Consider the following 24645-nt stretch of genomic DNA (forward strand, 5'->3'; position numbering starts at 1 on the left):
CAGAGATCTGCTGCCTCCTGGGATTAGAGGGGTACACTATCATGCCTAACTTAGTTTCTAATACTAATAGGTTTACAGTGAACTTACTGTCTACTATAATGTTGAGGCTTGACTTTCAAACCTTTACATTTGCGAGGAAAGCATGTTGATTGGTCCCATCCTTGACTGTTGCTGTGGTGTCTTTGCAGAGCTCTGAGGAACTCGAGTGTAAGGATGGCAATCTCCAGGAAGATGAAGGGTTTATGGGCATGTCTCCTCTCCTACAAGCCCATCATGCCATGGAAAGAATGGAAGAGTTTGTTTGTAAGGTAAGATTCTTAATGTAAGTTTCTTATTGATTTTCATGGTATCTATTTAGCTTTTCCCAAACAGACATTGAAAGAGGTGGCTTATTGTGCTGCTTGGGGGGAAAATCCATGGTAAGATGAGGACAAAGAAGTCTCCTCACTTAACCTTGTAAAACATATTGATAAAGTTATCCAGAATGTCCAATTGGGATATAAATCTCTCCTGATACAGATTAGAACAGTAAATGGAGATTAGATAAGACAGGATGAAATAATTTGGAGTGATTGTGCTAGAGCTATTAAAAAGCCATGCCCAAATCTGTTCTGCTGTTTAATATGGACAGTGCAGTTGTTACTTGTGGAGATTCTATGGGTAGTAAAGTTGTTGAGGTTGAAACTTCAAAAATTTCAGGCACATTTAGTATTTTCAGTGTAGTTTGTACTTTTTTTTTTTTTTTTTTTGTCTCTTAAGTGGCTTTGTGATTCATTGTCTGAGACCCTAAGACCCATTGTAGGATTTTTCTTTTTTTAAATGGTAGCTAGAATTGAAGTCACTTGTAGAAAAACAAGAGACCGGTAGTCTTTTTAGTCATATAAGCAAGTTCCTAGATTTGTCTCATGTTGCTGTTATGAAATACCCTAACAAAAAGCATCCTAAGGGAGGATGATTTCATTTTAGCCCGTAATTCTAAGTTATAGTTTATTGTTATAAGGAAATCAACTTCACTTAGGTTCTCAGGACCTGGGCAGAATGAAGCCAGATTCTTGGCCAAATATTCCATTAATGGCCCCCATGCAAGTTCTCGGTAGAATCCTTGTTCCCCGCTGAGAGCTGGGGAGCCGCGCCTACTCTGTATTTCTCTCAGCATTCTTCCAAGTTCCCACAAGGACAACTCAGTTTCTCTACAGCATTCAATGGCTTTTCTAGCTTGCAGTTCTAAACTCTTTCACATTCCAGTAAAAACATACAAAAACTAACTCACATGGAGCAAGAATAATGTAGGCAGGTTCATCACAGCAGTGATCCCACTTCTGGGACCAGTTTCTGTTCTTCCGTTTCTTTTTCTGTGATGAAATAAGCTGACCAAAACAAAACAAAAACAAAAAACAAAACAACATAGGAGAGAAAGGGTTTTATTTTAGCTCCTAACTCTAGATTAGAGTTTTTCATTAATTGGGGGAGCCATGACATCTGGCACTTGAAACAGTCACACCCATGCTCAAGAACAGAGAGAATGAATGCATGCATGTCTGGGCGCAGCTTGTGTTTTCTATCCTTAAACAGTTCAGGACCCACACCAAGAGAATGCTGCTTCCCACAGTGGATGGGCCTGCTCAATTAATGTAATCAAGTTATGTAATCAACTTGGTTAATGAAACTGAGATAATTCTCCACAAACATGCCCATGGGCTAAGCTAATCTCTCAATAAGTCTCTTCTTGGTGATTCTAGATTCTATCAAGGTAACAAAACTAACCAACTGTTGCTGGGCGGTGGTGGCTCACGCCTTTAATCCCAGCACTTGGGAGGTAGAGGCAAGTGGACCTCTGTGAGTTCGAGGCCAGCCTGGACTACAGAGTGAGTTCCAGGACAACCAGAGTAGGTACACAGAGAAACCTTGTCTTGAAAAACAAAAAGAAACAAACAAACAAAACAAAACCAAAAAACCAACCAACCAACCAAACAAACAAAAAACCCCTAACCAACTGTCACAACTAGGTATGATCTCGAGACAGTACAAATCTTCCTCCCTCGCCCACCCTTGTGTTCATGTATGTGTGTGTAAATACATGTTTAAGTTCTTTTTTGTATCTTGAGAGGGAAATGGCTGGCATTAAGAGTATTGTGGTCTCTTTTTCCCTTTCTTAGCAGTTATATTGCATCTAGTTTCAGCTTTTTGATAGTTTGAGACAGCAGGATCACTTTAGCCCATGAATTCACAGCCATCTTAAGCAGTATAGTGAGACCCTGCCTGAGGAAAATAAAATTTTAAAAGAGGAATGAAAATATTTAGAAAACTGGATTGTCATCTGCTCAAGTATACATGGGTGTTTTGTGCTGTATTTAAAGACTTAGCCATCTGCGGAGTTTTCAGTTTTCAGGAGGTCTTGGGAGCAGTCCTCCGTAGCCTCATGGACCACTGAAGTACTAGCAGGAAACATTCAAGAAGAGAGTCATCTTGGCTTATTTTACTTTACTTTAGGACTATACATGGATTGACTAGGTTAGCCTCAGTGAGCATAGGCACTGAGTTTTGAACTGAAAGGTAAAAGAGATAAAAGGAGGGGAAGGAGCGGATAAGGTTGCTTTAATGGGTGGGAGGGCTGCATCTGTTTGAAGTGGCACTTCCCTTGGGAGAATAGAAGTGTCTCGGAAATAAGAGAGCAGAGAACAGGAAATAGGTTGTGGAGTGAAAGAAAGGGGTACAGTAGTGGGCAAGGGTCAATCTCTCTGCGTAGTGGGGAGGAGAGCCCAGTTTTTGTGGCTTAGATTTTTTTTTTTGAATGCTAATAATTTGAGGTTGAAGTTAGCTTTATAGTGTGTTAGGTGGAAGCACTGTGCAGCACAGTAGTGGAAACTCTTCTTTGCTGCTAGATTCTGGGTGAGGTTGAGCATCATGGTGTGAGATTTGGGCTGAGATATAAGGGATAAAATAAGTAGGGTACATTAACAGACTTTCTTAGGAAACACAGTATAAAGGTCTAGGCTTTGATTTCTTTAAACCTGCTTTATTTAGGGTTCCTAAATGACTACCTCCCTTCCAACCCACTGCCCCTAGGTAGTTGAGAAGGAAGGTTAGTAGGGACAGGGGTTGTAGACCTTTTTAGACTCAGTTCCTTGGGGCAGTTCCACTCTTCAGCAGTCCAGATAAGCAGCAGATAGATGGCAGCAAACAGCAACAGTAACAACAGGACAAAATCAGCAGCAGACTTCTTGAAGTGTTTTTCTCTAGAAGTGTCTCGAAATGAAGCAACCCCCCCTCCTATTTATATCCTCTCAGAGTCCACACAAAGATGTTTTCAGCTGGCAAGGACAATGCCCCCTGCATGAGACAGTTCTCAGCTTCCAAAGATCACACACACTCTCACGAGACTATTAAAGGCAGTTTCACATCCCATACTTGGGATCAAAACAAAAACATATTTACATAACATAATCGAAACTTCCACTACAAAGGTCCCAACCTCCTTTCTTAGTAGGTTCCCCTGGATTGGATGCAATTCTGATTGTGCAGAGGCAATTATTTTGCCAGGGAGATTTAAAAAAATAAATAAAAGGTACATTCAACCCAGGGGCAATGCTAACAATGTAAACTCAGGTGAGGCCTGTATGTCATTTGTTTGATCCTTAGAACTCATTAGGTTTTCACTGTTATCCTCATTTTATAGGCAAGGAAACTAAGCCTTGGAGGTTTTTGTAATTGACTGAGCTCATACTAGTTAATAACAGACACCAACTTTCCTAACTGCTGTGCCTTTTCAATTTAACACATTCTGTTTTCTTGTAGCAGAAAAAGGAGAGGAGACTTTTTAGAAAAAGACACAAAACCGATTCTATAATTTTTTGTTTAAACAAGATAAAATGGTCATATTTAATGACTGATTTTTATGAGGTAACATGTGTTGTTATGATCAAGGTCTGTGTAGCTGGGACTTTGAATTCCTCATTCCTTTAGCTAGATTAAAACATAGGTCTTTTAAGGCATAATTTGGTATATTTGTTTATGCTTGCTTGTTCGTAACAAAGCCTACTATTAAAAATTCACCTTTTGTTTGTTTGATTTTTCACACTATAAGATGCTATGGTAAAAGCTGTTTGGAACAGTGTTGATAACCAGAGTCACAAATCTCTTTGATAACATTCCTCAATGGATACTAGGTGTGGGAAGGCCGATGGCGAGTGATCCCTCACGATGTGCTACCAGATTGGCTTAAGGATAATGATTTCCTTCTCCACGGACACCGACCTCCTATGCCTTCTTTCCGGGCCTGTTTTAAGAGCATTTTCAGAATACACACAGAGACAGGCAACATTTGGACACATCTCCTCGGTATGTAATGCTAGTGGTCAGTGGTATAATAAAATTAGTGATTTTCTTTAGTTTCTTTGATTTTCATGTATTTTGTGAGTAAGTACAGCACTTGAAAACTATGACAGAATATACCTCCCTCCCCTCAGATTCTCAGTGATGATTTCTCATTGGTTTACTCTTTGATAAACCTGACTTGTGCTGGGACTTTATTACAATCAACTCACCTTTTCTTTCCTAGAGTTTTGTTTTGAGATGGGTCTCACTGTTTATCCCAGCTAGTCTGGACTTCAGCTCCTCCTTCTGCCTCCTGCATTTAGCAGTGTGTGCCTCATGCCTCATGCCTGCCTTCTTCCTACGTTTTTGGACAGTGGCCTCAAAGTCAAGGGAAGAATTGCTGTATAAAATACACAGCATTTTAATAAGCAGTGAGAGGAAATGTATTAGAAAGTAAGCAGATTTTATTTCAGTCATTACTTAGATCATTTACAGTTAAATTTCAGTTGATGTGAATAAAATATGAAATTGATATTTTTCCCTTATGATTTTTTAATTAAATAAAGAGTACAATGGGAAGAAAGGATAATCTTTTCAGTAAAAGGGGCAGTACAGCTGAGGCAGCCATATACAGAAGAGTGAAGTAGAGTGAGGTGAGACATGGTAGCCCATGTCTGTAATCCCATGGGAAGTGAGACAGAATTGTACGTATCAGGTCAGCCTGTGCCATGCAGTGAGATTCTGTCTTCAAACCAAAACCAAATCAAGTTCAGTCTCAGCCTCATACAAGGAAAAACACAGATGTAAGTCTTGGTAACCTGAGTTAGGTAACGGTTTCTTGGACTTGATACCTAAAGTATATGCAGCCAAAGAAAGAGTAAATGGGATTTTGTCAACATTTAAAAAATGCGTATGTTATAGAATATTATCAATAAGGTTAAAAAAATAACCCAAAGAGCAAGAGAACATTTGCAAAGCATATTCTATCTAGTCTACCATAGGACTTTTACAAATCAACAATATAAAGGGCCCACCCTTTGTGGGGGCCAATAGAGCTTCCCTATAGACATTACAGTAGAGAAAGTATCTAGATGACAAACATGTACTTGGAAAAGGTATTTTTTTATTAGTCATTTAGAGAAATGCAATGAGACACCATTTTACTCCCTGCAGGATTGCTATGATCATAAAAATAGAAAGTAAGTCTTGATCAGGGATATAGAGAAATGTTGCTAGTGCTGCTAATAGGAATGAAAAATGGGTCAGCATCTATGGAAAACAGTGTGGTAGGTAGTTTGTCAGAAACTTGAGTCACTGGCAGTTTTACTTCTGTTGTGTCTTTAACAAAGGACGTACATGAATGTTTTAGCAACATTATTTATAGAAATAACCAACTGCTGAATATATAAACCAAATATGAAATACCCATGCAATTAGACATTGTTTGGGGGCCAGTGAGACAATCAGTGGGTAAAGGCTGTTGTCTCCAGATCTTAGCTCCTGAGTTAAATCCCCAGGACTACAATGGGGGAAGGAGGAGATCGGCTCCTACAAGTTGTTCTTTGACTTGCACGCATACACAAAAACAAATAAATAGAAGTAAGGTTTTAAAAAAAGTGTTTGGCAGGCTGGATGTGGTGGTGCATGCCTTTAATCCCAGCGCTTGGGAGTCAGGGGCAGGCTGATCTCTGAGTTTGTTCTACAGGGCTATTACACAGAGAAACCCTGTCTCAAAAAAAAAAAAAGTTTGGCTATAAGAAGAGTGAATTATGGTGTTTGTTACAACATGTTGAGCAAGTCCTTAAGTTAACTAAATGGAGAGACACAGCAGGCTATATAATTGTATGATTCAATGTATAAGAAACATCCAGAAAGGCGGATTTGTAGGGGACAGAAAGTCGGCCAGTGTTTGTCTAGTGCTGGGGGAATGGAGAGGACTGGATGACAGCAGGGACAGGCCCTGTTTGGCCCAGTGAAGATGGCTTGCAGTTATTTCTCATGGTTGTACAGACTTGGGAATGGACTAGTTTCTGGCTGTATTCCATTCGGCTCGCATTTCTTTTTTTGTTCGTTTATTTTCAAGACGTCGTTTCTCTGTGTATGTAGCCTGTAATCTTGGCTGTCCTGGAATTTTCTCTGTAGATCATGCTGGTCTCCAACTCTGAGAGCCACCTACCTCCAGCTGCAATTAAAGTGTTGGGATTAAAGGCACACAGCACCACCTCCTGGCTTGACTTGCCTTTCTTACAGCCAGTTTAGTCTCCCAGTTCCTGCTAGTATAGTGAGAAGCAAATAGAGAATAACCAAGTTTCTTGGTAGCATCTAAGTCAGATTTTTTAAAATTTAGATTACTTGATTAGAATGAAATAAAATGTTCAGACAGGATCCCTTAGCAGCTTATGTCTGTGCCTGCCTTAGCCCTTTGCTTAGCAATAAGAACTTGGGTCTTACTGTGGAGACCAGTTTAAGAGCTGAGTATAAGCCAGGCCTAGGGGCACAGCTCAAATGAGGCTGAGGCAGGAGGGCCCTCAGTTCAAGGCCTGTCTAGGTGAGAGTGTGTCTGGGCAGTTTAGTGAAAGTGTCTCAAAAGGTGCAAAAATTGGCATGGTCAAATGACTTATGTACTTTGCTCTTGCTTAATTTGTTAAAAATAAATACAAAAAAAGAGGGCTAGAAAAAAATGGTTCAGTGATTAAGAGTACTTACTGTTTTTACAGAGGACCCAAGTTAGATTCATAGTACCTAAATGGCAGCTGAGAAACCGTTCGTGACTCCAGCAAGGGAATCCAGTGTCTTTCCTGGCCTCTGTGGGCACTGCATGCACATAGTACTCAGACATACATGTAGGCAAAACACCCATACGCATAACAATAGAGAAAACTTTTTTTACAGTACAGAAAGTAAGAAGGAGGGCTGGTTAGTGGTGAGTTCTTGCCTAGCATGTTATGAGGGCTTAAGTTCAATCTCGAAACAACCCCCACAAAACCAAAAAACAACCAGACAACAAAAATTAGGCATGAGCCTCTTATGATGGCAACACGCCTTTAATCTCAGCACTCAGGAGACAGAGTCAGTCAGATGTCTGAGTTTGAGGCCCCCTTGGTCTATGCAGTGAGCTCCAGGCCAGCCAGGACTACACTCAAATAAAGCAAGTGGTTTGGTATGGAGTTTCTCACTGGGTCAGCTAGTGAAGACCAGAGAAGCAGCACAGGGTTCTTCAGCATCTGTAAACAAATGTAAAATAGAGCTTTGAGAGGGAGAGCACCTATAGCATATGCGTCAAAATTGTACAAGTGACATTCAGGCTAAAATCCTAAGAGGCAACTGTAGTCTTTGGTTTGTTTATTTGTTTGTTTGTTTGTTTTGCTTCATGGTCTTTAGATGAATGAGAAATTATTTTTTTCCTTGTCTTTCTCCTCTTCCTTTTCTTTTTTCTTTATAAGACAGGGTCTTATCTGTCCGAGGCTACCTTAGACACCTCTGTTGCTAAGGATGGCCTTGAGTTTGTAGTTCCCAAGTGCTCGGATTAAGGTGTGTACCACCTACCTGGTTTATATGGTGCTAAGGATAGAACCCAGAGCTTTGTGCATGCTGGCAAGTACTCATCACATCCTCAACTAGTGTACCACACCTACAGCGTTGGTAGTAAATGAAATTCTTGGATAAACTTTGCTGGTGTGACTTTTTTTTCTCACTGAGTTTATGGTTCTGGTATCACTGCTAATGGGAAAAATTTAAAACACGGTGTAAAACACCATCCTGTCAAAGAGTGCATTTTATCCATTTCTTGCATTCATTTCCTAGGTTGTGTATTCTTCCTGTGCCTGGGGATCTTTTATATGTTTCGCCCAAATATATCCTTTGTGGCCCCACTGCAAGAGAAAGTGGTCTTTGGCTTGTTCTTCTTGGGAGCCATTCTCTGCCTTTCATTTTCATGGCTCTTCCACACAGTCTACTGCCACTCAGAAGGGGTTTCGCGGCTCTTCTCTAAGTAAGTACTCAACGGTGTCCTTATCATGAGCTGTGTTTTCGGGTCCGTGGGGCAGGAACAACCTCTAGCAGAGCTGGCAAGACTCTTGATGCTCCCACATGGGAACGTCTTCCTTTAATTGATGCAGACAGCCTGGTTTGTTTCTTAGTTGTTACTGATGTCATAAGCCATGGGGTTAATGGAGCCTATAATGGATGATAATTTTTAGCATTAAATGGAGTTCTTTTAAATTTCAATCCTAGATTGGATTACTCTGGTATTGCTCTTCTGATCATGGGAAGTTTTGTTCCTTGGCTTTATTATTCTTTCTACTGTAACCCACAACCTTGCTTCATCTACCTGATTGTCATCTGTGTGCTGGGCATTGCAGCCATTATCGTCTCCCAGTGGGACATGTTCGCCACTCCTCAGTACCGGGGGGTCAGAGCAGGTGAGTGCATGTGAACGTGCAGTTAATCTCCAGTCATTTAAGGTATACTATTACAAACATGCTGTGATTTTCACTCAGAGATGGAGTAACCACTCTGCTTGTTGTTGGACTTTTAACCCAGTGGTCAGTATTGGAAAGCGCAGGGTTGAGGGGCTGTGAGAAGATGCTGCAAACATATGTTTTGGGCAATGTTGTTTATTTGAAGAAATACCACAGTATAATGACTTCTGTATTTTTTCAGCTAAATTTACTTTCTGGTGACTGATTGTTTTGTCATATTTAGTATTTTATATTTAAATTGCTATGATAAATAAGGCCTGAGTTCATGCTGCTGATGCTCCAATAACCTTTGATATTTAGGTAATGCCTACTGAGTGCCCTGTGGCACTGGCAGTCTTATTTGACTGTGCCATATGCAGAACCAGAAATTTGAAAAACACTGCCTTTAATTTTAAAACTGAATGTCTGTGCTGAATGATTCTGACAAATCCCTCTGAACTCTAAGTGCCTGAAGTTGTGTCTTCTGCTTTCTGTCCCCAACATAGCACCCAGTGCTGCCCAAGCAGTAATTCTTTTTGTTGTAAAATTCAAGCCTGCTTCATCTGCATGCACATGGAATGCTAGAAACAGAACTAATCTCATGTTAATGACATTGTAGCATTCCGATCTCCTTCTAAAGATGTCTGCATGAGCAAATAAGTAGCCAACACTGGCTGTATAGTTCTTCACTAGGTCAGTGGTGTTAAATCTGTTTGAGTACATGAGCTAAGACCATCTTTGCTGAGTGGAGCCGAGCATCCTACTATTTATAAACACTGGAAGGTTAAGTCCTGAGGCTTTGACTTTGAGATTGAAAAGCACCATTAAGCAGCCTTTGTTCATATACAAAGGAAAAGAATGGAGTGTAGCAGTGCTTTGGAGGACAGTAGAGGAGTGGGCTTGTTTCTATTTGGCGCTGCCTAGTTCCCACCTTCATGTAGTTAGTGTGGCATTTCCTCCTCTCATTTAGGTGTGGATGTTTTCTGAGTGTGCATCCCATTTGCATTCATACATATGTTGTGGCACGTCAGCAGCTTACTGACGATGCTAGGGCAAGTCCTAGAGTCTGGGAGGAAGCTCACCAATGGCAGCCTGTTGCATTCTGTCTGTAAAAGGGTGGGTAGCATTCAAGGAAGTTTAAACACGGCCTCCATGCTTTTCCTTTCCTAAAGCTCTTGGCAGTGTGGGTCTTCCTAACTAACCGTCAGGCTGCTGATAGAGCTTGGCTTACCGTGGGATTCTTGTTTCTGTAAGTAGAACATACCTACACTGTCTGTGGGTTGAATGGTGTCTCAGAGTTTGAAGGACTTTCTTTTTTCTTTAAAACAAGAATGGCCTACTTTGAAGTTTCAAGTTGATCAAACTAAATAGAAGTATGTTGTCTTTCTCATTGTGTGTTGTCTTTTTCTTCTGATGTCTTAGGAGTGTTTGTGGGCTTAGGCCTGAGTGGGATCATCCCTACCTTGCACTATGTCATCTCAGAAGGTTTCCTGAAGGCTGCCACCATAGGACAGATAGGCTGGCTCATTCTCATGGCGAGCCTCTATATCACAGGAGCTGCCCTCTATGCAGCCCGCATCCCTGAGCGCTTCTTTCCTGGCAAATGTGACATCTGGGTAAGTGTGGTCAGTGGTGGTAAGGTATTTGTTCCTGTTCATGGGCCAGTGGCACAGTGGGAGTGACATAATCAAAAGTTTGCAACATAAGAGGTTTGTGTTCCAGTTATGGCTCTGTCCCTTGTCGTCTGGTTTCTCTGGACAGTGAGCATGGACTGAGCACTTGATGTCTGACACAGTTCTAGTGCTGCGCATGGATCACTTCATCTAGTGTCAGTCCCACAAGGCTAGACCGAGCTTGGCTTTGTTTTCACTTTACAGATCAGGAAGCTAAGGCTTAGGAAGGCTCAACAGCTTGTCTAAATCAAGTGGGCATTAAGTGGTAAACACAGACGTGGAATCAAGCAGGCTTTAGTATTGTCTGTGCCCTTGTTTGCTGTACTGTTGTGTACAGTAACTGTTGGTCATTCTGTCTCTGTTTTCTGTCCTGACTCTCACTCAATCTTCTACTGAGGTCATTTCTAAAAAAGAGAAGGCTGAGATCAGGTATGCTTTCACATTCCTTTGATCCCAGCACTCGGGAGGCAGAGCCAGACAAATTCCTGAGTTTGAGGCCAGCCTGATCTACAGGGTGAGTTCCAGGACAGCCAGAGCTACACAGAGTAACTCTGTCTTGAAAAACAAAAAGCAAATAGCAAAAAAAATACTAAGGCAGAATGTGAGTTATTAATTTATTTTAGTTATTGTGTGTGTTTGATATATGTGTGTTAGAATGGGCATGCCACTGTGCCCATGTAGAGGTCAGAAGACACATCTCAAGAGTTGGCTCTCCTCTGCTACAGTGGCTCCAGGGATTGAATTTAGGATGCCAGGCTTGTGTAAGAAGTCCTTTTACCTCTTGAGCCATCTCCCTTAGTCCTAAGATCCTTTTAGGTACTCAAACCCAGCGATGTTGTAGGCAGTTGAGTCTGTATGTGTCTGGTGGAGGGAGGGGAAGTAACTAGACTGTGGCTGATAACGAGAGGTGAAGGAAGAGGGGGGAGAGAACTGAGGAACTAGTAAAGAGGGACATTTCTAACCAAACAGGAGCTAGAACATTTTCAACAGTGTGCATTTAGAATGTTCTTAAGGTGAACTCTGGCTTGTAGGGTTCTGTTTCTCGTTGTTGCTCATAGGTGTATGCTGAGTTGGCCGCCCATGTTCTTAAAGTTAGATTAGCTGTCTGTAAATGGAGATGGTCCTGAACTCAGTCTTCTGAGCTTTGGGTTAGCTAGTTTACCTTTCGTTTCTTCTTATTTATACTTGTAAAATCAGCGTCTTGATAAGTACCACTGTGCCTTTTCATTTTGAGACCATGAGAGAATGTTGTAATTTCCTAAGTGTCCATCAGTAAATTATATCCTGCTGCTAGTTGTCAGTAAGTCCTTGGGAATTTGGTGGCCTAATTGCAAGGTCTGTATGGAATTTGTCTCCAAGTTCACTATGTTAGTAGCACACTACCTGTATTTCTCTGGGAGAGACTCAGGAAAATGTGAGGTCCGCAATGGATATTACTGTACTCATCTTGAATTTGAATTGTCATGCATTTCCACTGTCAGTGCATGCAAGCTGGGAACCAATGTTCCTTCCTAGGTATCTTTAGCAGGCTTTGTAACAATCGGCTTCTTTTCTCTCTCCAGTTTCACTCTCATCAGCTGTTCCACATCTTTGTGGTTGCTGGTGCCTTCGTTCACTTCCATGGCGTCTCAAACCTGCAGGAATTTCGTTTCATGATTGGTGGGGGCTGCACTGAAGAGGATGCACTGTGATACTCTCCAGGAGTCAGGGACTGTGACCCTGAACCAGGCCTGCAGCTCCCACAGGCCTCCTTACTGGCTGCCAGTGACAGTGCCAGAGAAGCCTCCAACTTGGACAGCCTCCTGGGCCTTAGGATGGCCCAAGGGCTCCATGGGTACAAGACTAAGAAGAGAAAAACAAAAATAAATCATACCTCAAAGGATGGAGTGCATCAGTTTGGAGAGAAGGAGAAATGGCTCATCCCCTGACTTCCTTTCGGAATCTACCGGGTGAGGGCAGCTCTGCCAAGACCCTTGCCTGACAGACTCGCTTCTGATGTGATCGTATTTATTTGTAGAAGATGGGAAACAGTTTAGTTGGTGGTTCTTTCTTCTCCCTTTCCCTCCTTAAAGCAGTAATACATACAAGTACCATGCGCCAACTGATTGTGCCAGTGGAGCTCCTTAAAACAATAATCAAAACCAATTTAGGTGAACATTTATATCCAGTAAAGGGGTGGGAGTGCAATTTTAGGCACTCCTTTGGGAGAACAAAGAAATTAATGTAAATAAGATTTCTAATTTACTGTTTAAATAAGAATTTATATAAACATTTAAAACATAGGGGCAGGGGAGGGAGGGAGACTCTTTTTTAAAGAATGAAACATGCAAGTACCACACACTGTTTCAATTTTGCACAAAGTGATGGAAGGAGGATGAAGTGGTAGCCCCAGAATGCACGATGTCTTGGTGCACCAAGGTGCCTTCCATAGGCCAATAACACTTTTGGACCCTGTTGGGGCAGAGTGTACAGCCCTGGCCACTCTCAAGACTGAGAGCCCTTGGTCTTCAGAGGGGGAGAAAGTAGAAGGAAGCAGTGTGGAAGCCGCACAGGTTGTCATAATGGCTCTAGAGGAGGTGTCATTTCAGAGGCTGTCATGTAAGCTAATAATGTCCCCTTCTGAAGAGTGGAGCCACAGAGTTCTACCACAGAGGAGAGGAAGGGGAGGAGGACCCTGGGAGCATCAGCACAGGGTTTGTCTGGTTCTTCTCTGGTGTCCCAGATAAACTGGTGGTAGTTCCTACCTGAATAGAGGTGTGGCCATTTCCCAGACTTTATTTGGAGCCCTGAGCCACTCTGCAAACTTTTCTCTATTGAGACTCACTGCCCTAACTCTGTCCTTGCACCTGGAAATAAAACCTGTGCCCCTGCCACCACCTGCCCTCCCAGCATCAGAGCTCCTAGCATGGAGCCAGCCACTAGTGAGATTCTGGTGTGCCCTCTTCTGCTCCTCTTGACTAAGGACGTCAGCAGTGCCCACTGTGGCATTTCAGCACTCGCTGCGTGCCCTTTGCCAAGAGTGTGCTGCATAGTTAAAAGGAAGTGGCATGTTAACTGCAGCTAGTCTGATAGAATTAAGCCCACAGTTTTGAATTGCTGCTGGAAGTTGGAAATCATTCCTCTGTCCTAGGACCACCTTGTTAGAGGTTTTAGAGAGTGTAAATGAGTTGGGTCTGGCTTACAGAATTCTCATCTTGGCTAAGTGAGAAACCAAGCACTTGAGTCTCCAAGATGTCAGACAGACATCCCACTCTGAGGCTGGTGGAGCGTGCAGGGTAACATGGGGCCTCAGGCGTCTCAGAAGAGGCCTGGGAACATGAGGCAGCCCTATTTACTCACTAGCGTTGTCCCGGTCATTGTTGTTCTTCCTTTACCTTCCAGTCTCCAGCTGCCGCTGGGGATCCAGGAAGAAGGAGTCCATTGTAAAACCTGAGAAGGACTTAGGAGTATTTCTATTGTGGATAGGGCCACTGCCCAGGGAAGGCCAAACAGAAAACTCTGGGTAAACAACAGAACTAAGAACAGTGTTAATTCCTTAAGAAGCAGTTGGGCAGGACAGTGTCCATCTGGAAGGAAGCTCACCTAGGTTTGTGGTAGCAACAGCACATATCAGAAGCCAGCCATCCTCTCTGGGGTTGCACTTTGGGGCACGAGGGAGCTGCTTCCCCATGACACCTACAGAGTAGAGGCCTTGGGTATAGTCATCCCTCCTCCCAAAGCAGGGAGGATCTGGTTCAACATAGCACAAACTCTTAGGGAAAGAATCACTACCACCAGTGTGTCGTCCAACAACTTCCCTTCTGGGTGTGTCTGTGTGGGCATGTGTGTGCCCCTGTGTGTCTGCGCAGCTCACTACCAACAGCCTCCTTGTGCACTTGACCTTGTGGTGCCTCTGGGAACTCTCCAGGTTGGCACCTGAATGCCTTACTCTCAGCAGTCTGAGGCTTGCTTGCCCTGCGCACACATTTATGTTTCATTCTCTCCTCTCTCTCTCTCTCTTTTTTTTTTTTTTTTTTTTGGCCCTAGGCTGGTTAGAAACCTGTACACTTTAATTCTTTCATCGTTAAATAGTGGCCTTTTTCAGTATTTCCCCTCTCCCCTTTATAAGTTGCTGAAGTCACAAAGCACACTTTGGGGAGCATACAAGGTTGGGGTTCCAGAAAGGCATCCATGTGACAGTTCCATTCACCACGGGATTTCCCTACTTGCTGTCTTCTCAATTTCTCTAATAAAAAGAGCCAAACAGAAGATGAACTTTGTTGTGGTTTTACTGCTTTTCCTTTTCCTTTTTAAAACCTTATCTCACTTTGGGATATCCTTAACACCCTAATTTAGACAGGAAGTTTAAGGAATTTTTAGAAACTTCCCTGCTTTGAGGAGGATCGTGAATTAAGGCCAGCTTGGGTTGCACAGGGGTTTTTAAAAGTGAGCTTTCTCTATGCCTGGTTAATGCAACCATAAAGGTCTGAGAGCTGAATGGAAGCTGACCACATGCACTTGGTCCCTGTGTTTTATCAGAGATGTCTGCACTCCACTTGAGATGCCTCTGGATGGTGTTGCTACAACCCAGGAACAGTACTGTCTTTGGTGCTTTGCTTTATTGCACTGCTTTTCTTACTAGACACAGGCTTATCTGATACTTCCCCCAACCCTGACCTGAGTACTTGTTGCCTCAGCCCCTCAGAAGCCATTGAGGAGGGCTTACGCTGCAGCCTCAAGTCCTGGTCACCCTCCTGCCCATCCTTTAGTCCCACTGTCCTGAGAACTGAGAGGCACATACACATCCTACTTAGTCCTGTCATGGCATATGATTTGTTTTCTTCCCTGGTCCCATACGCTCTCACGCCTGCCAAAAATAAAGTCTGTCCTTTGCAGCCTTCCTGACAATTTCTGAAACTGCCCTTGAGCTTGGCTTGGCTTCTGCCAAGCCCTTACTCTGTTCTTTTTGTATTTGAGCCCCTCTTACCCCATACTTGCTTTTCTGACTACATGATATATCCACTTCTGTTTCCTGAACCAAAGCTTGACTCAGCATCACAAAATAGTGTTGAAGCCTTTTATTTGAGGTGGTTTATTAAAACATGGAAGCTCAACAGCACATTCCTGGTACCGAGAATTGCTGGCAGCATCCTTGCTCTTGAAGGTGACACAGATAAAGAAAGATGCCAGAATGTCATACTCCATTTATTGAGTTGTGGGGGTGCCAACTTTGCTCCTCTGAAGTCAAGGTGCTGGGTCTTTAGCATAAACCAGGCTACCACCTGCTGGCCTCTTTCTGACTGGCAAGCAAACCTTGGGAGTCACCTGTTCTCCATCATAGAGACAGCATCAGCTTCTCAGAAAAGCCTTTCTTGCCCTGGTGATGTTCTAAAACTTAGGAGTCCCTCAGCAGTGCCAGGCACAAGAGCTGCACGATTCATGGCCAGGAGCTGCCTAGCATCTTAACACTTAGCACTCCTTTTCTGTGGTCAAAATAGACAATAAACTGGCCCCCAAATGCTCTGCCTGGTTGGGTGAAGAAGACAAGGTCCCCCACCCAAGACTTGCCCCCCACCCCCAGGAGACTTGCCATGCTTGATTTTGAGACCTAATGCTGCTGAGGAGAGACGTCTTAACACAAATGACAAAGCAAGGAACACAGGTGTGGCAGTCAGGAGAGACACACCTGCAGGTCCTGACAATCCTTGGTGGCATGAAGGAGAAAGCACAGCTGTGATGTCTTGGTACCTTACCTGGGCTGGACAGCACCTCTGACCTTCCCTACTACCAAGCTGTGAGGCAGAGTGCCAGGATGAGAATGGCTAGCCGACCCTTAGTGCTAGGAGCTCTAGCTGCATTGCTTATTACATACAAAAGTCACGAAGCTAAGATTCAGAGCAAGCTTCCCTCTTCAAGCTGCAGTTTTTCTTTCTCTCCCTCCTTCCCTCCCTTCCTTCCTCCCTCCTTTCTCAAGACAGGATTTCTCGCTGTAGCCTTGGCTGTCCTGGAACTCACTCTAGACCAGGCTGGCCTTGAACTCAGAGAACCGCCTGTCTCTTGCCTCCTACGTGCTACTATTAAAAGTGTACATCTGCCACCACAACCACCCGCCTTTTCTTCTTGTTTTTTCAAGATAAGGCTTCTTTTTGTAGCTCTTGGTGTCTAGAGTTCATTTTATAGACCAGGCTGGCCTCATAACTCAAGAGAGCTTCCTGCCTTTACCTCCCAAATGCTGGCATTAAGCACTGAGCTTAGTTTCCTCGTTTAAGGGAGGTAAATTGTGGTCCTTGAAGGATTTAGCCAGTGAGGTAGGCTGACCCAAACTAGACTCCCAAACTCTTGGAACAGTTGGGGAATAGCAGGGCACGCTTGTAGTCCCAGCCCTGGGGAAGGCGTGACAGAAGGCCCAGGGTGTATGAGAGGTCCTATCTCAACAAAACAAAAAGAAGGTGGAGTGGTTGAGGAAGACTGCCGCCATCGTCCCATGACCTCCACGTCTGTGCATAATCAAGCACACAAACATGCCTCACACATGACAAAAAAGGGCCGGTAAATTGTAGTGCCTAGTTCAGCACTGTGGCAAGGATTGTACGTGTTGTTTCCAACTCATGGGCTTTCCCCAGAGGCAGTCTACTTTCTCCTGTAGATCACGGGCCATAAAAAGCCCACCGAGGGCTTTGGAGACCTTGCGTGGCACCCTACTTTAGTAAGGTCCAGGAGGAGCTCGGACTGGCTCTGCTCTTCTCACCACTACCTCTGGACTACACTTGTCCAGTGGCACACTGTTGCTCAGTACAGCAGCTGCAGAGCTCATCCTAGTAGTATTGCTTTTTCTTTTTTCCTTTTTGAGATTTTAATTACAAAGTGTCTCTCTTCCCTTCCGCCCAAATTCTCCCATATACTCTTCTCCATTTTCCAGATTATTAGTGTAAAAACGTTAGAGTTCTTCAGTAGTATCCGTTTGATGATATTTTGCAGGATTTAATGTCTATTCTGTTCCTATTTCCATTTCTTTTAAAGATTTTTATTTTTAATTTTTTCCGAGGCATTGTTTTCTCTGTTACAGACCTAGAACTTGCTCTGTAGACCAGGCTGCCCTCCAACTCAGAGATCTGCCTGCCTCTGCCTCCCGAGTGGTGGGATTAAAGACATGCACCACAGTGTATAAGTGGTGGTGCACGCCTTTAATCCCAGCACTCGGGAGGCAGAGGCAGGCAGATCGTTGTGAGTTCGAGGCCAGCCTGGTCTACAAAGTGAGTCCAGGACAGCCAAGGCTACACAGAGAAACTCTGTCTCAAAAAAACAGACAGACAGACAGATGTGCACCGCTATGTCCACCTTCTTTTCCATTTCTTCCCTTCTGAGTCTCCTGTCTTTCCTTCGGCCTGTCCTCCCTTCCACTGTCTGTGATGTGTGAAAGGACTTTCCCAAGGACTCCTGTGTTTGTGGCAAGCACACTCTTGACACAGCCTCCGCCCGGGCCTCACTGCTCAATCCCAGCCCCCAGCAATCAGCTCTGCAGTAGACCAGCCAGGGAAACAGCCGACCCTTTGGCTGGTTCCGACCCTTGGTAACCAGGAGCAACCAACTTCTGTCCTTGCTGTACTTGAGCTCTTGTTGAAGTCCTGAAGCAGAGACGAGGGTAGACGATTTGGGGTGGCTGATACCCTGGAGAGCCTTGGGCATCCTTCCAGCAGTCGTGAAGAGACGGAGACAAGGAGCCCAGGACTGAAACCGAGAAGATGCCCTACTGCTGTGAGCTGGGCCCTCATCAGATGGTGACTTTGTAGAATGTCTCTGTAAGTTTCCACCCCCACCCCCACCCCCACCCCAGGTTCTGTGAAAGACAGACGGGCTGGGGTCACCACAGAAGCTGGCGTGGAAGCATCCAGGCCCACAGGGATAGTGGAAGCAGAGGGACTGAAGGTACAGCGTCTGCAGCACCACCACAGTCCTGAGCATTTTCCTGTAGAGCCAGAGAGGGAAAGGGCATTAGGAGCTAGGCCCTCCCAACCCAAGGGCCAGCAATGCACAGCGCGGCCACTTCGAGAGCCTGGAAGACATGAGGTTTTAAAGAGTAGGAGAAACCTCTTTTTAAGCACAGTAGTCTTTGGGACCTTCCTCTCATAAAGGTGTGGGGCAACCCTAATCTCCAGGAGCATCTTTAGGGGAGATAGTTTGTGGCAGCCACACCCAGCAGAGTAAGGCCCCTAGCTCAGGGGTTAATAAATACCAATCACTATGGTCACTAGCCACTTTATGAAGCAGGAGTCAGGATGTAAGGGGAAAGTTACTGGGCCCCAGGTTCAGATACCCTTGGGTCCCTTGTTCCATTTTTTCCTCCTTCCTTCCTTCCTCTCTGTCTTCTTCCCTTGGCCTCTCACCTTCCCCCCATTTCCACCCCAAGCTGACCCTCCCTTGCTTGCTTGCTACTGCCCCCTCCCTATTTTGTGTATCACACTACATAAATTCAAAACACAGGGTCTTATAGTAGGATGAACACATACGGTTGTGTCATCAGTGTCCAGAAACATTTATATCCCAAGCAGTCACACACAGGGCAAAACTGGGGGGCTCTGAAGACCAAGCCCCGTAGTTCACAGGCCGCACCTCTGGATGGAAGGCATGGCAGGAGCCTGGTCGTCGCCGGGGCTTCTGGGAGCGCATCCTGTCACACTTGACAGAGGCATTATGTGCAGAGCTCACTGTCAAGGTACAACAGTTCTATACATCCTGGAGGTCCAGATCTGTGAGGAGGTCTGTGGCCCTGCGAGCAGGTTCAGGATGGGTAGCTCCCCTACCCCTACCCCCAGGGACTAGCCCACAACTCATGATGCTGCAAGCAAAGGAGGATGGTGAAAGGCTGGACTCTGCACCTCAAGTCCAAGTTCCTCCAGGATCTCCTCTCCCCCACCCCCAATCCCCTAAAGGTGGGAAGGATATATTTGACTTCTGTGGCCTCCTGGAGGATGGGAGAATAGGCACTGCAGTCACAGGTACGGTCTGTCACTAGCAGAAGCAGGTTGCTGCTGGGAATCTGTTGCATCACGAACGTCCTGCAGCAGAGAGGGTGGTGGGCTCTGAGTAAGTTAGCCCCCAGGAGAAAGGCTCTGGGGAGGACCTTTGCGGGCACGAGGAAGGACATGCAAGCACAGGCAGATTGAGACCAGTATCAACCCGGAACTTTTACACAGGCCTTCCCAATGGCACCCCTCCGTTCTCAATAGCCTGGAGCCGGTCAAGAAGGAGCTGCCACTAACACACACACAGAGACCATTCCCCTGCAAACCAGGATATTATCTCTGCTCGAGAGCCAGATAACTTGCAGTTCTGGGCTTGGCCACTAGGTGACACAATGCTCCTATACACAGCTTGTGATGGCGGAGTGGGGGAGGGAAAGGCTTTTCCACACTGGGCAGGTAGGTGTTACACACAGTAGGGAAGGCTGTCACCAAGCATTTTGTATGGGGTGGGTGATGATGTTACACACACAGGTATGTATCATATGTAAGAGTTTAAAGTCATATGTGGTCATTACTTGATATAGTTCTTTTTCTGCACAGGACAGAACAGGCTAGAAGACAGGCTTGCCAGGGGCAAGCGGGGGCAGAGACAAATCTGTCTGCTGGGAAGCCCTTGCTCTACCATCCCCTGACAATTCCTTCCAACCCTGAGAGAAGCAAGCCAATAGTGCCAGCCCCAAGGAAGGCTTCTCTATGTGCACTGAAGACATCACACATGACGAAGAGGCAGAAACCTAAATCTGTCTGATGCCAGAATCTGAGGCTATGAAATAGTCGGCATAGGTCTGGGGTTCCCTGGACATCCTGGTGGCCCTGCTGAGCAGCAAGGCTGGCTGAGGGAGCTCCTTGGAGGTACTGTCCTCCTGGCTTGGGAGGGAAGTCTCTGGGTTGGTCTAAAGGCAGGCTGGATGGAGCTAGGCGCTTCTCCCCAGGAGCTGGCCTGACTAGGTCCTGCCTAGAAACTCTAGGCTTGGGCTGGTGATGCCCCAGGGTCTGACAGTTCTAAAAAGCATGAGGCCAAGGCCTATAATCTACATTGTGCATTTGCTGCAAACTCCTCAGACCTACACCTTTCCTGCTTCTTTCCTGGCCTGTGGTGTTAAGTGGGCAGAGTCCTGACTAGCAGAAGGGAAGCTAGCCTGTGGGGGGTTCCAAGAGAGACCCCATGGCCTTGAACTCAGAGAGACTCACTAACATGAGAATTGGCCTCCAGACCCTTTGTCCCTGTGCCTCCTAAAGCAGAGCACCAACCTGTCCATGTGCACTCCCCTCTTTTCTGCCTGGGCCTGGGTTTTTGTTTTTGTTTTTTTTGTTTTGTTTTGTTTTGTTGTTGTTGTTTTTGCACTGGAGATTGGGGAAAGGGCAGAGAGACTCTTCTCTGAGGTCTCAGCCCTTTCCTAGTGCGGAGACCTTCCTGTGGCAGCCAGGGACAGGAAGCTGCACCCTGGCTGGTCTTGCTGTCTGCCTGGGGACTTACTTCTGGCAGGCCCCACACTCGATGATCCCGTTTGCCTCCTGAATGGCTGTCTGGTGTACAAACACTGGGTATTCTGTGTCGCAGGGGTGTAGCAGGTCCTGTTTCTTGTGCTTGTGGGCTGCGGGTGATAGAGGAACGTGTGAGAGGAGGGGCGTCACACACCACGAAGGCCTGAGGAAGCCCACCCACAAGGGTGGCACCCTTTAGTTTGCTACAAGGGCCAGGGAGACAGAGACCAGCATTCGCCAAAAGGCGCTGCTGAGCTGCTGTGCTGCCCTTCCCAGGGCTCCTGAGATGATTACTCTGCAGAGCACCTGTGGGCACTGTGCAGCGATGCTGTCCCAAAGCATCAACATGCTTTGCCTCTTTTATAGTCCGGCAGAGAAGGAGGTATGGAAGGAAGGCAGCAGGAGCCATTTTAAACAGCTGGAAATGGAGGTGCAGACATGGCATGGCCTTTACAAGGTCACACAAGGTGTGAGGAGGAGGAGGAGAGTCACAGGTCTCCTCAGTGCCATGCCTGGACCTAGAAGCTTCCCTCTCAGCCCGTGAAGCTAAGAGGTGAGGCAGGCTGCAGGCTAAACAGTTCCCATGGGCTGAGGAAGCACCCAGTGGTAGGACCAGGTGGTTTCCTTCAGGTCATTTGTGAGTTTCCGGGCTGCCCTGTAGGAACGAAGCACAGAGCGTGCAGGTGGGAGGAGCCTCTATGTCTGTGTCCTGACTGGAACACGTGGCTTCTGTCACCACTCCAGTCAGGCACTGTGAGAGCTGCTGGGGTGGGGGTGCGGGGGAGGGTGACTTCCCACCCACAGCCTGGAATCACCACAGGAACTGCAGCAGGCCCAAGGACCTGCCCTGGTCAATAGCAGCCGGAGGGGCAGAGGGGAAGGAGGGGGTATTGTTTACATAAGGGAGCCAAACAAGAAGGCAGTGGGAGCCTCCTGGCCACCAATATCCAGAACCCAGAGAAAGTGGAACAGGGTGGGCTGAAGTCAGGCACCATCACACGGCCCCGGAGCCCTGCATCTCCAGGACCCTGGCACCTTTTGTGTCTCTTGGTTTGTAAAGAACAGATGTCTTCCCTGTCCCAGGCTGGCAGCAAACCTCAACAGCAGGGGGAACAAAGCTTTTCTTTGCTTTGTGTCAGGGCCGCCTTAACGTGTTATTGTTTTGGGGGGCACTCTGGCCTTAGGCACAGTTTCATGTAAGGAGCTGTTATGCCAGAGGACACACCCTCAAACTTGGAGCCTTGCTGAGGGCGGCAGATACACGGTCACAGGGGCCACTGCTTTCTTCTCTGGGAGGAGATAGATGGCTGTTTCCTCGGGCAGGCTGTGCTTGTGTGTCCTGAGGTCCAGGTTTCCTTGCTTCCCAGAAATGATGCTTTAAAGTGGCTTGGGACACCCTACCACCCCATCAGGGAGTGTCCTGAGATTAAAGAAAATCAGTCTGCGTGTGTTTGCTCTCAGGGCACAGGCTTAAGGGCAAGCCCTTCCAGCTCTCTGGTGGTGCACTGGGGTAGTGTAGAATCTCTCAGCCAGAACTACTTACAGTGATGGAAGACAGCTTTGGCTGGCCAGGGCATGAGCCCACCACAGGGTTAGACATGGCACAGGAAAGGCACAGCATCACACGAGGGCAAGATGTCATAGGGCAGTGATGACGTCACACGGAGCAGAGGTGTTCAGAGGTGATGTGATGTCGCACACAGAGGTGAGGCGGAGCAGAGGTGTTCAGAGGTGATGTGATGTCGCACACAGAGGTGAGGGAGGCCGGGAGCGAGGGGAAGGTGATGAGGTGAGATTATGAACACGAAGGCTTTGACACCCACCTCAGGGTCACCCACCCCAGACAGAAGCTGTCCAGTGAGCTTACCAAAGTGCTTCCCACAAATGCCTCCTAGCACTTACCCTCTGACCCTATGTCATGCCAAGATCCCCAGGCACTCCACTCTAGCAGGAACCTGGAGGATACAGAACACAGTCTTGGGGGAGGGCATATATGATGCTCCAGATGCCCCTGCAGGAACCCGTCTTTCTGCTTGAGGGCACACGTGAAGGAGGGTGTAGTCTGGCGTTGCATGCCTCCCTCCTCCCTTGGCTGGGGAGCCAGGCTATCTGGCGGGCCATAGGCTGCCCCTTTGAAGGATATCCTCATTCTCCACTCTCCGTATGCAAGAGGATCCTCTCCTGCCTGTCACCCCAATCATGACCTAGCCCTCCCACAAAGGGAATTCCCTTCACCTGGGACCCCACCCCCATCCTCATCCCCACCCCCACCCAAGATTCATGCTCCACCTTTAGGGAGCCCTCTCCTTTGACCCCAGCCTCATGATCCAGATCCAGGTACAAGGACTGCCCCCCATCCCACCCCACCCCCACCCTGTGCGGGTGGTTCTCCATGGAACCCCTACTCACAGCAGGAATTCATGCAGTAGCCACCTGGCCACCATCAAGAAGGCAGAGAGTGGCTGGAGGAGAGCAAAGCTACTTCAGGGAAACACCAGGTTATGTCCTGTAGTGGCCACCCTCCAAAGTCCACCTGCCTGTCCCTGCTGAAGGATCACCAGGGCAGGGACCTCCTTCTGCAGGTCAGACACCCCGCATGAAGGCTTTCTGCGTATCAGACACCCCCACCACCACCACCACCACGAGGGCCTTCTTATGTCAGAAGCCTAGCATGAGAGCCTTCTGCAGGTCAACACTCCACAGTAGGATTTGACAAGCCCTTCAGGTGTCTGGTCATTTCCCACTTCTGATGGGTCAATGCTGAAGACCTGAAGATCTTAATGCCAGGCTGGGAAGTGAGGATGTGCTGTTAGTGCCTGGACCCCACTATCTTATGGTCCCTGCCCACCCCGTCCCCCCAGGACAAGACAGCCCCATAGTCCCAGGGGAAGGGGTGAGGCTGGATCAGAATGGGACCAGGTGACACCCTAAAGGACAGGGCAGAGGATGTGTCCTGGTAGAGCGAAGGCTGGGGTGACACTCACACTGATCAGGGCCTGGGCTGCACTGTGGTGATGATCTGGGGGCTTGCACATGGCCTGGTAGTCATACACAGTCACACTGAAATGCAGAAGCAGGCTGTGAGGAAGCCAGGAGCACTCCACACCCTGGCCTGGAGGCCTTGGGAGCAGAACTTGCACTGACTGGGATCCATGAGGGTACCCAGGTTAGACCAGGGAGCCAGAGCAGAAGCACTCCCAGGCTTGGCTGGCTTCACGAACAGGAGCAGCATGCTTGCTGTCTTGGTCTGTGGTTCTCCTCAGAGCATCGACCTGAGGCTGGAGAGGTTCTTTGAGGGGTGTCCACACATCTCCACACCCATCCCTTGATTGCTTCAGTCTCTGGCTCCAGAAAGGCATCTTTGGGGCCTCTCTGGGGGCTCCTGAGGTCAGACTGAGGGCTGAGGACCAGGGAGAGATGCATCCCACTTACCGGCTGAATGCCCCCATGCTGAGAAGCTGTGTCATGAGGGCGCCATCCACTTCTCCAAGAAGTCTTCCCATCTGTGAGAGGGGAGCTAGAGCTACCACCAGGCTGTCCGTGTAGACACTCGTCCATGGAATGGTCTATTCTTCCTCCCACCCCACACCCCTAACCGCCCATTACAATGTTTTCTAAACCATGTTATCATCTGCAGCAGCCTAGGACATCAGCCCAGAGGGTGCTTAAAAAAAAAAAAAAGGTACAGAGTTCCTCCAACAATCCACATGA

The 24645-nt window shown here is 46.6% G+C and overlaps 2 protein-coding genes across 7 annotated transcripts in view; one reads left to right on the forward strand and one right to left on the reverse strand.

The window, feature by feature from the left end:
- Positions 1–14695, forward strand: part of ADIPOR2 (adiponectin receptor 2) — a 52297-nt gene extending 37602 nt beyond the window's left edge. For all 4 annotated transcript variants that reach the window (XM_084766119.1, XM_084766117.1, XM_084766118.1 and 1 more), the window contains exons 3-8: positions 189–308; positions 4167–4338; positions 8119–8305; positions 8548–8735; positions 10197–10390; positions 12010–14695. In XM_084766119.1, coding sequence (XP_084622245.1) covers positions 189–308; positions 4167–4338; positions 8119–8305; positions 8548–8735; positions 10197–10390; positions 12010–12138 — 990 coding nt within the window. In that variant the 3' untranslated portion in view covers positions 12139–14695. The remainder of the gene's footprint in view (positions 1–188; positions 309–4166; positions 4339–8118; positions 8306–8547; positions 8736–10196; positions 10391–12009) is intronic.
- A 2940-nt stretch (positions 14696–17635) lies between these two features.
- CACNA2D4 (calcium voltage-gated channel auxiliary subunit alpha2delta 4) overlaps positions 17636–24645 on the reverse strand; it is a gene marked incomplete at its 5' end in the record, with an annotated part of 99668 nt that continues 92658 nt past the window's right edge. For 2 of the 3 annotated variants that reach the window (XM_084766093.1, XM_084766091.1), the window contains 9 exons: positions 17636–18392; positions 19037–19117; positions 19368–19482; positions 20927–21044; positions 22478–22498; positions 22837–22889; positions 23344–23396; positions 23919–23994; positions 24367–24437. In XM_084766093.1, coding sequence (XP_084622219.1) covers positions 18288–18392; positions 19037–19117; positions 19368–19482; positions 20927–21044; positions 22478–22498; positions 22837–22889; positions 23344–23396; positions 23919–23994; positions 24367–24437 — 693 coding nt within the window. In that variant the 3' untranslated portion in view covers positions 17636–18287. The remainder of the gene's footprint in view (positions 18393–19036; positions 19118–19367; positions 19483–20926; positions 21045–22477; positions 22499–22836; positions 22890–23343; positions 23397–23918; positions 23995–24366; positions 24438–24645) is intronic. The other variant, XM_084766092.1, reaches the window with a different exon arrangement.

The sequence above is a fragment of the Acomys minous genome, assembly GCF_964271855.1.
Source record: "Acomys minous genome assembly, chromosome: 17".
NCBI lineage: Eukaryota > Metazoa > Chordata > Mammalia > Rodentia > Muridae > Acomys > Acomys minous.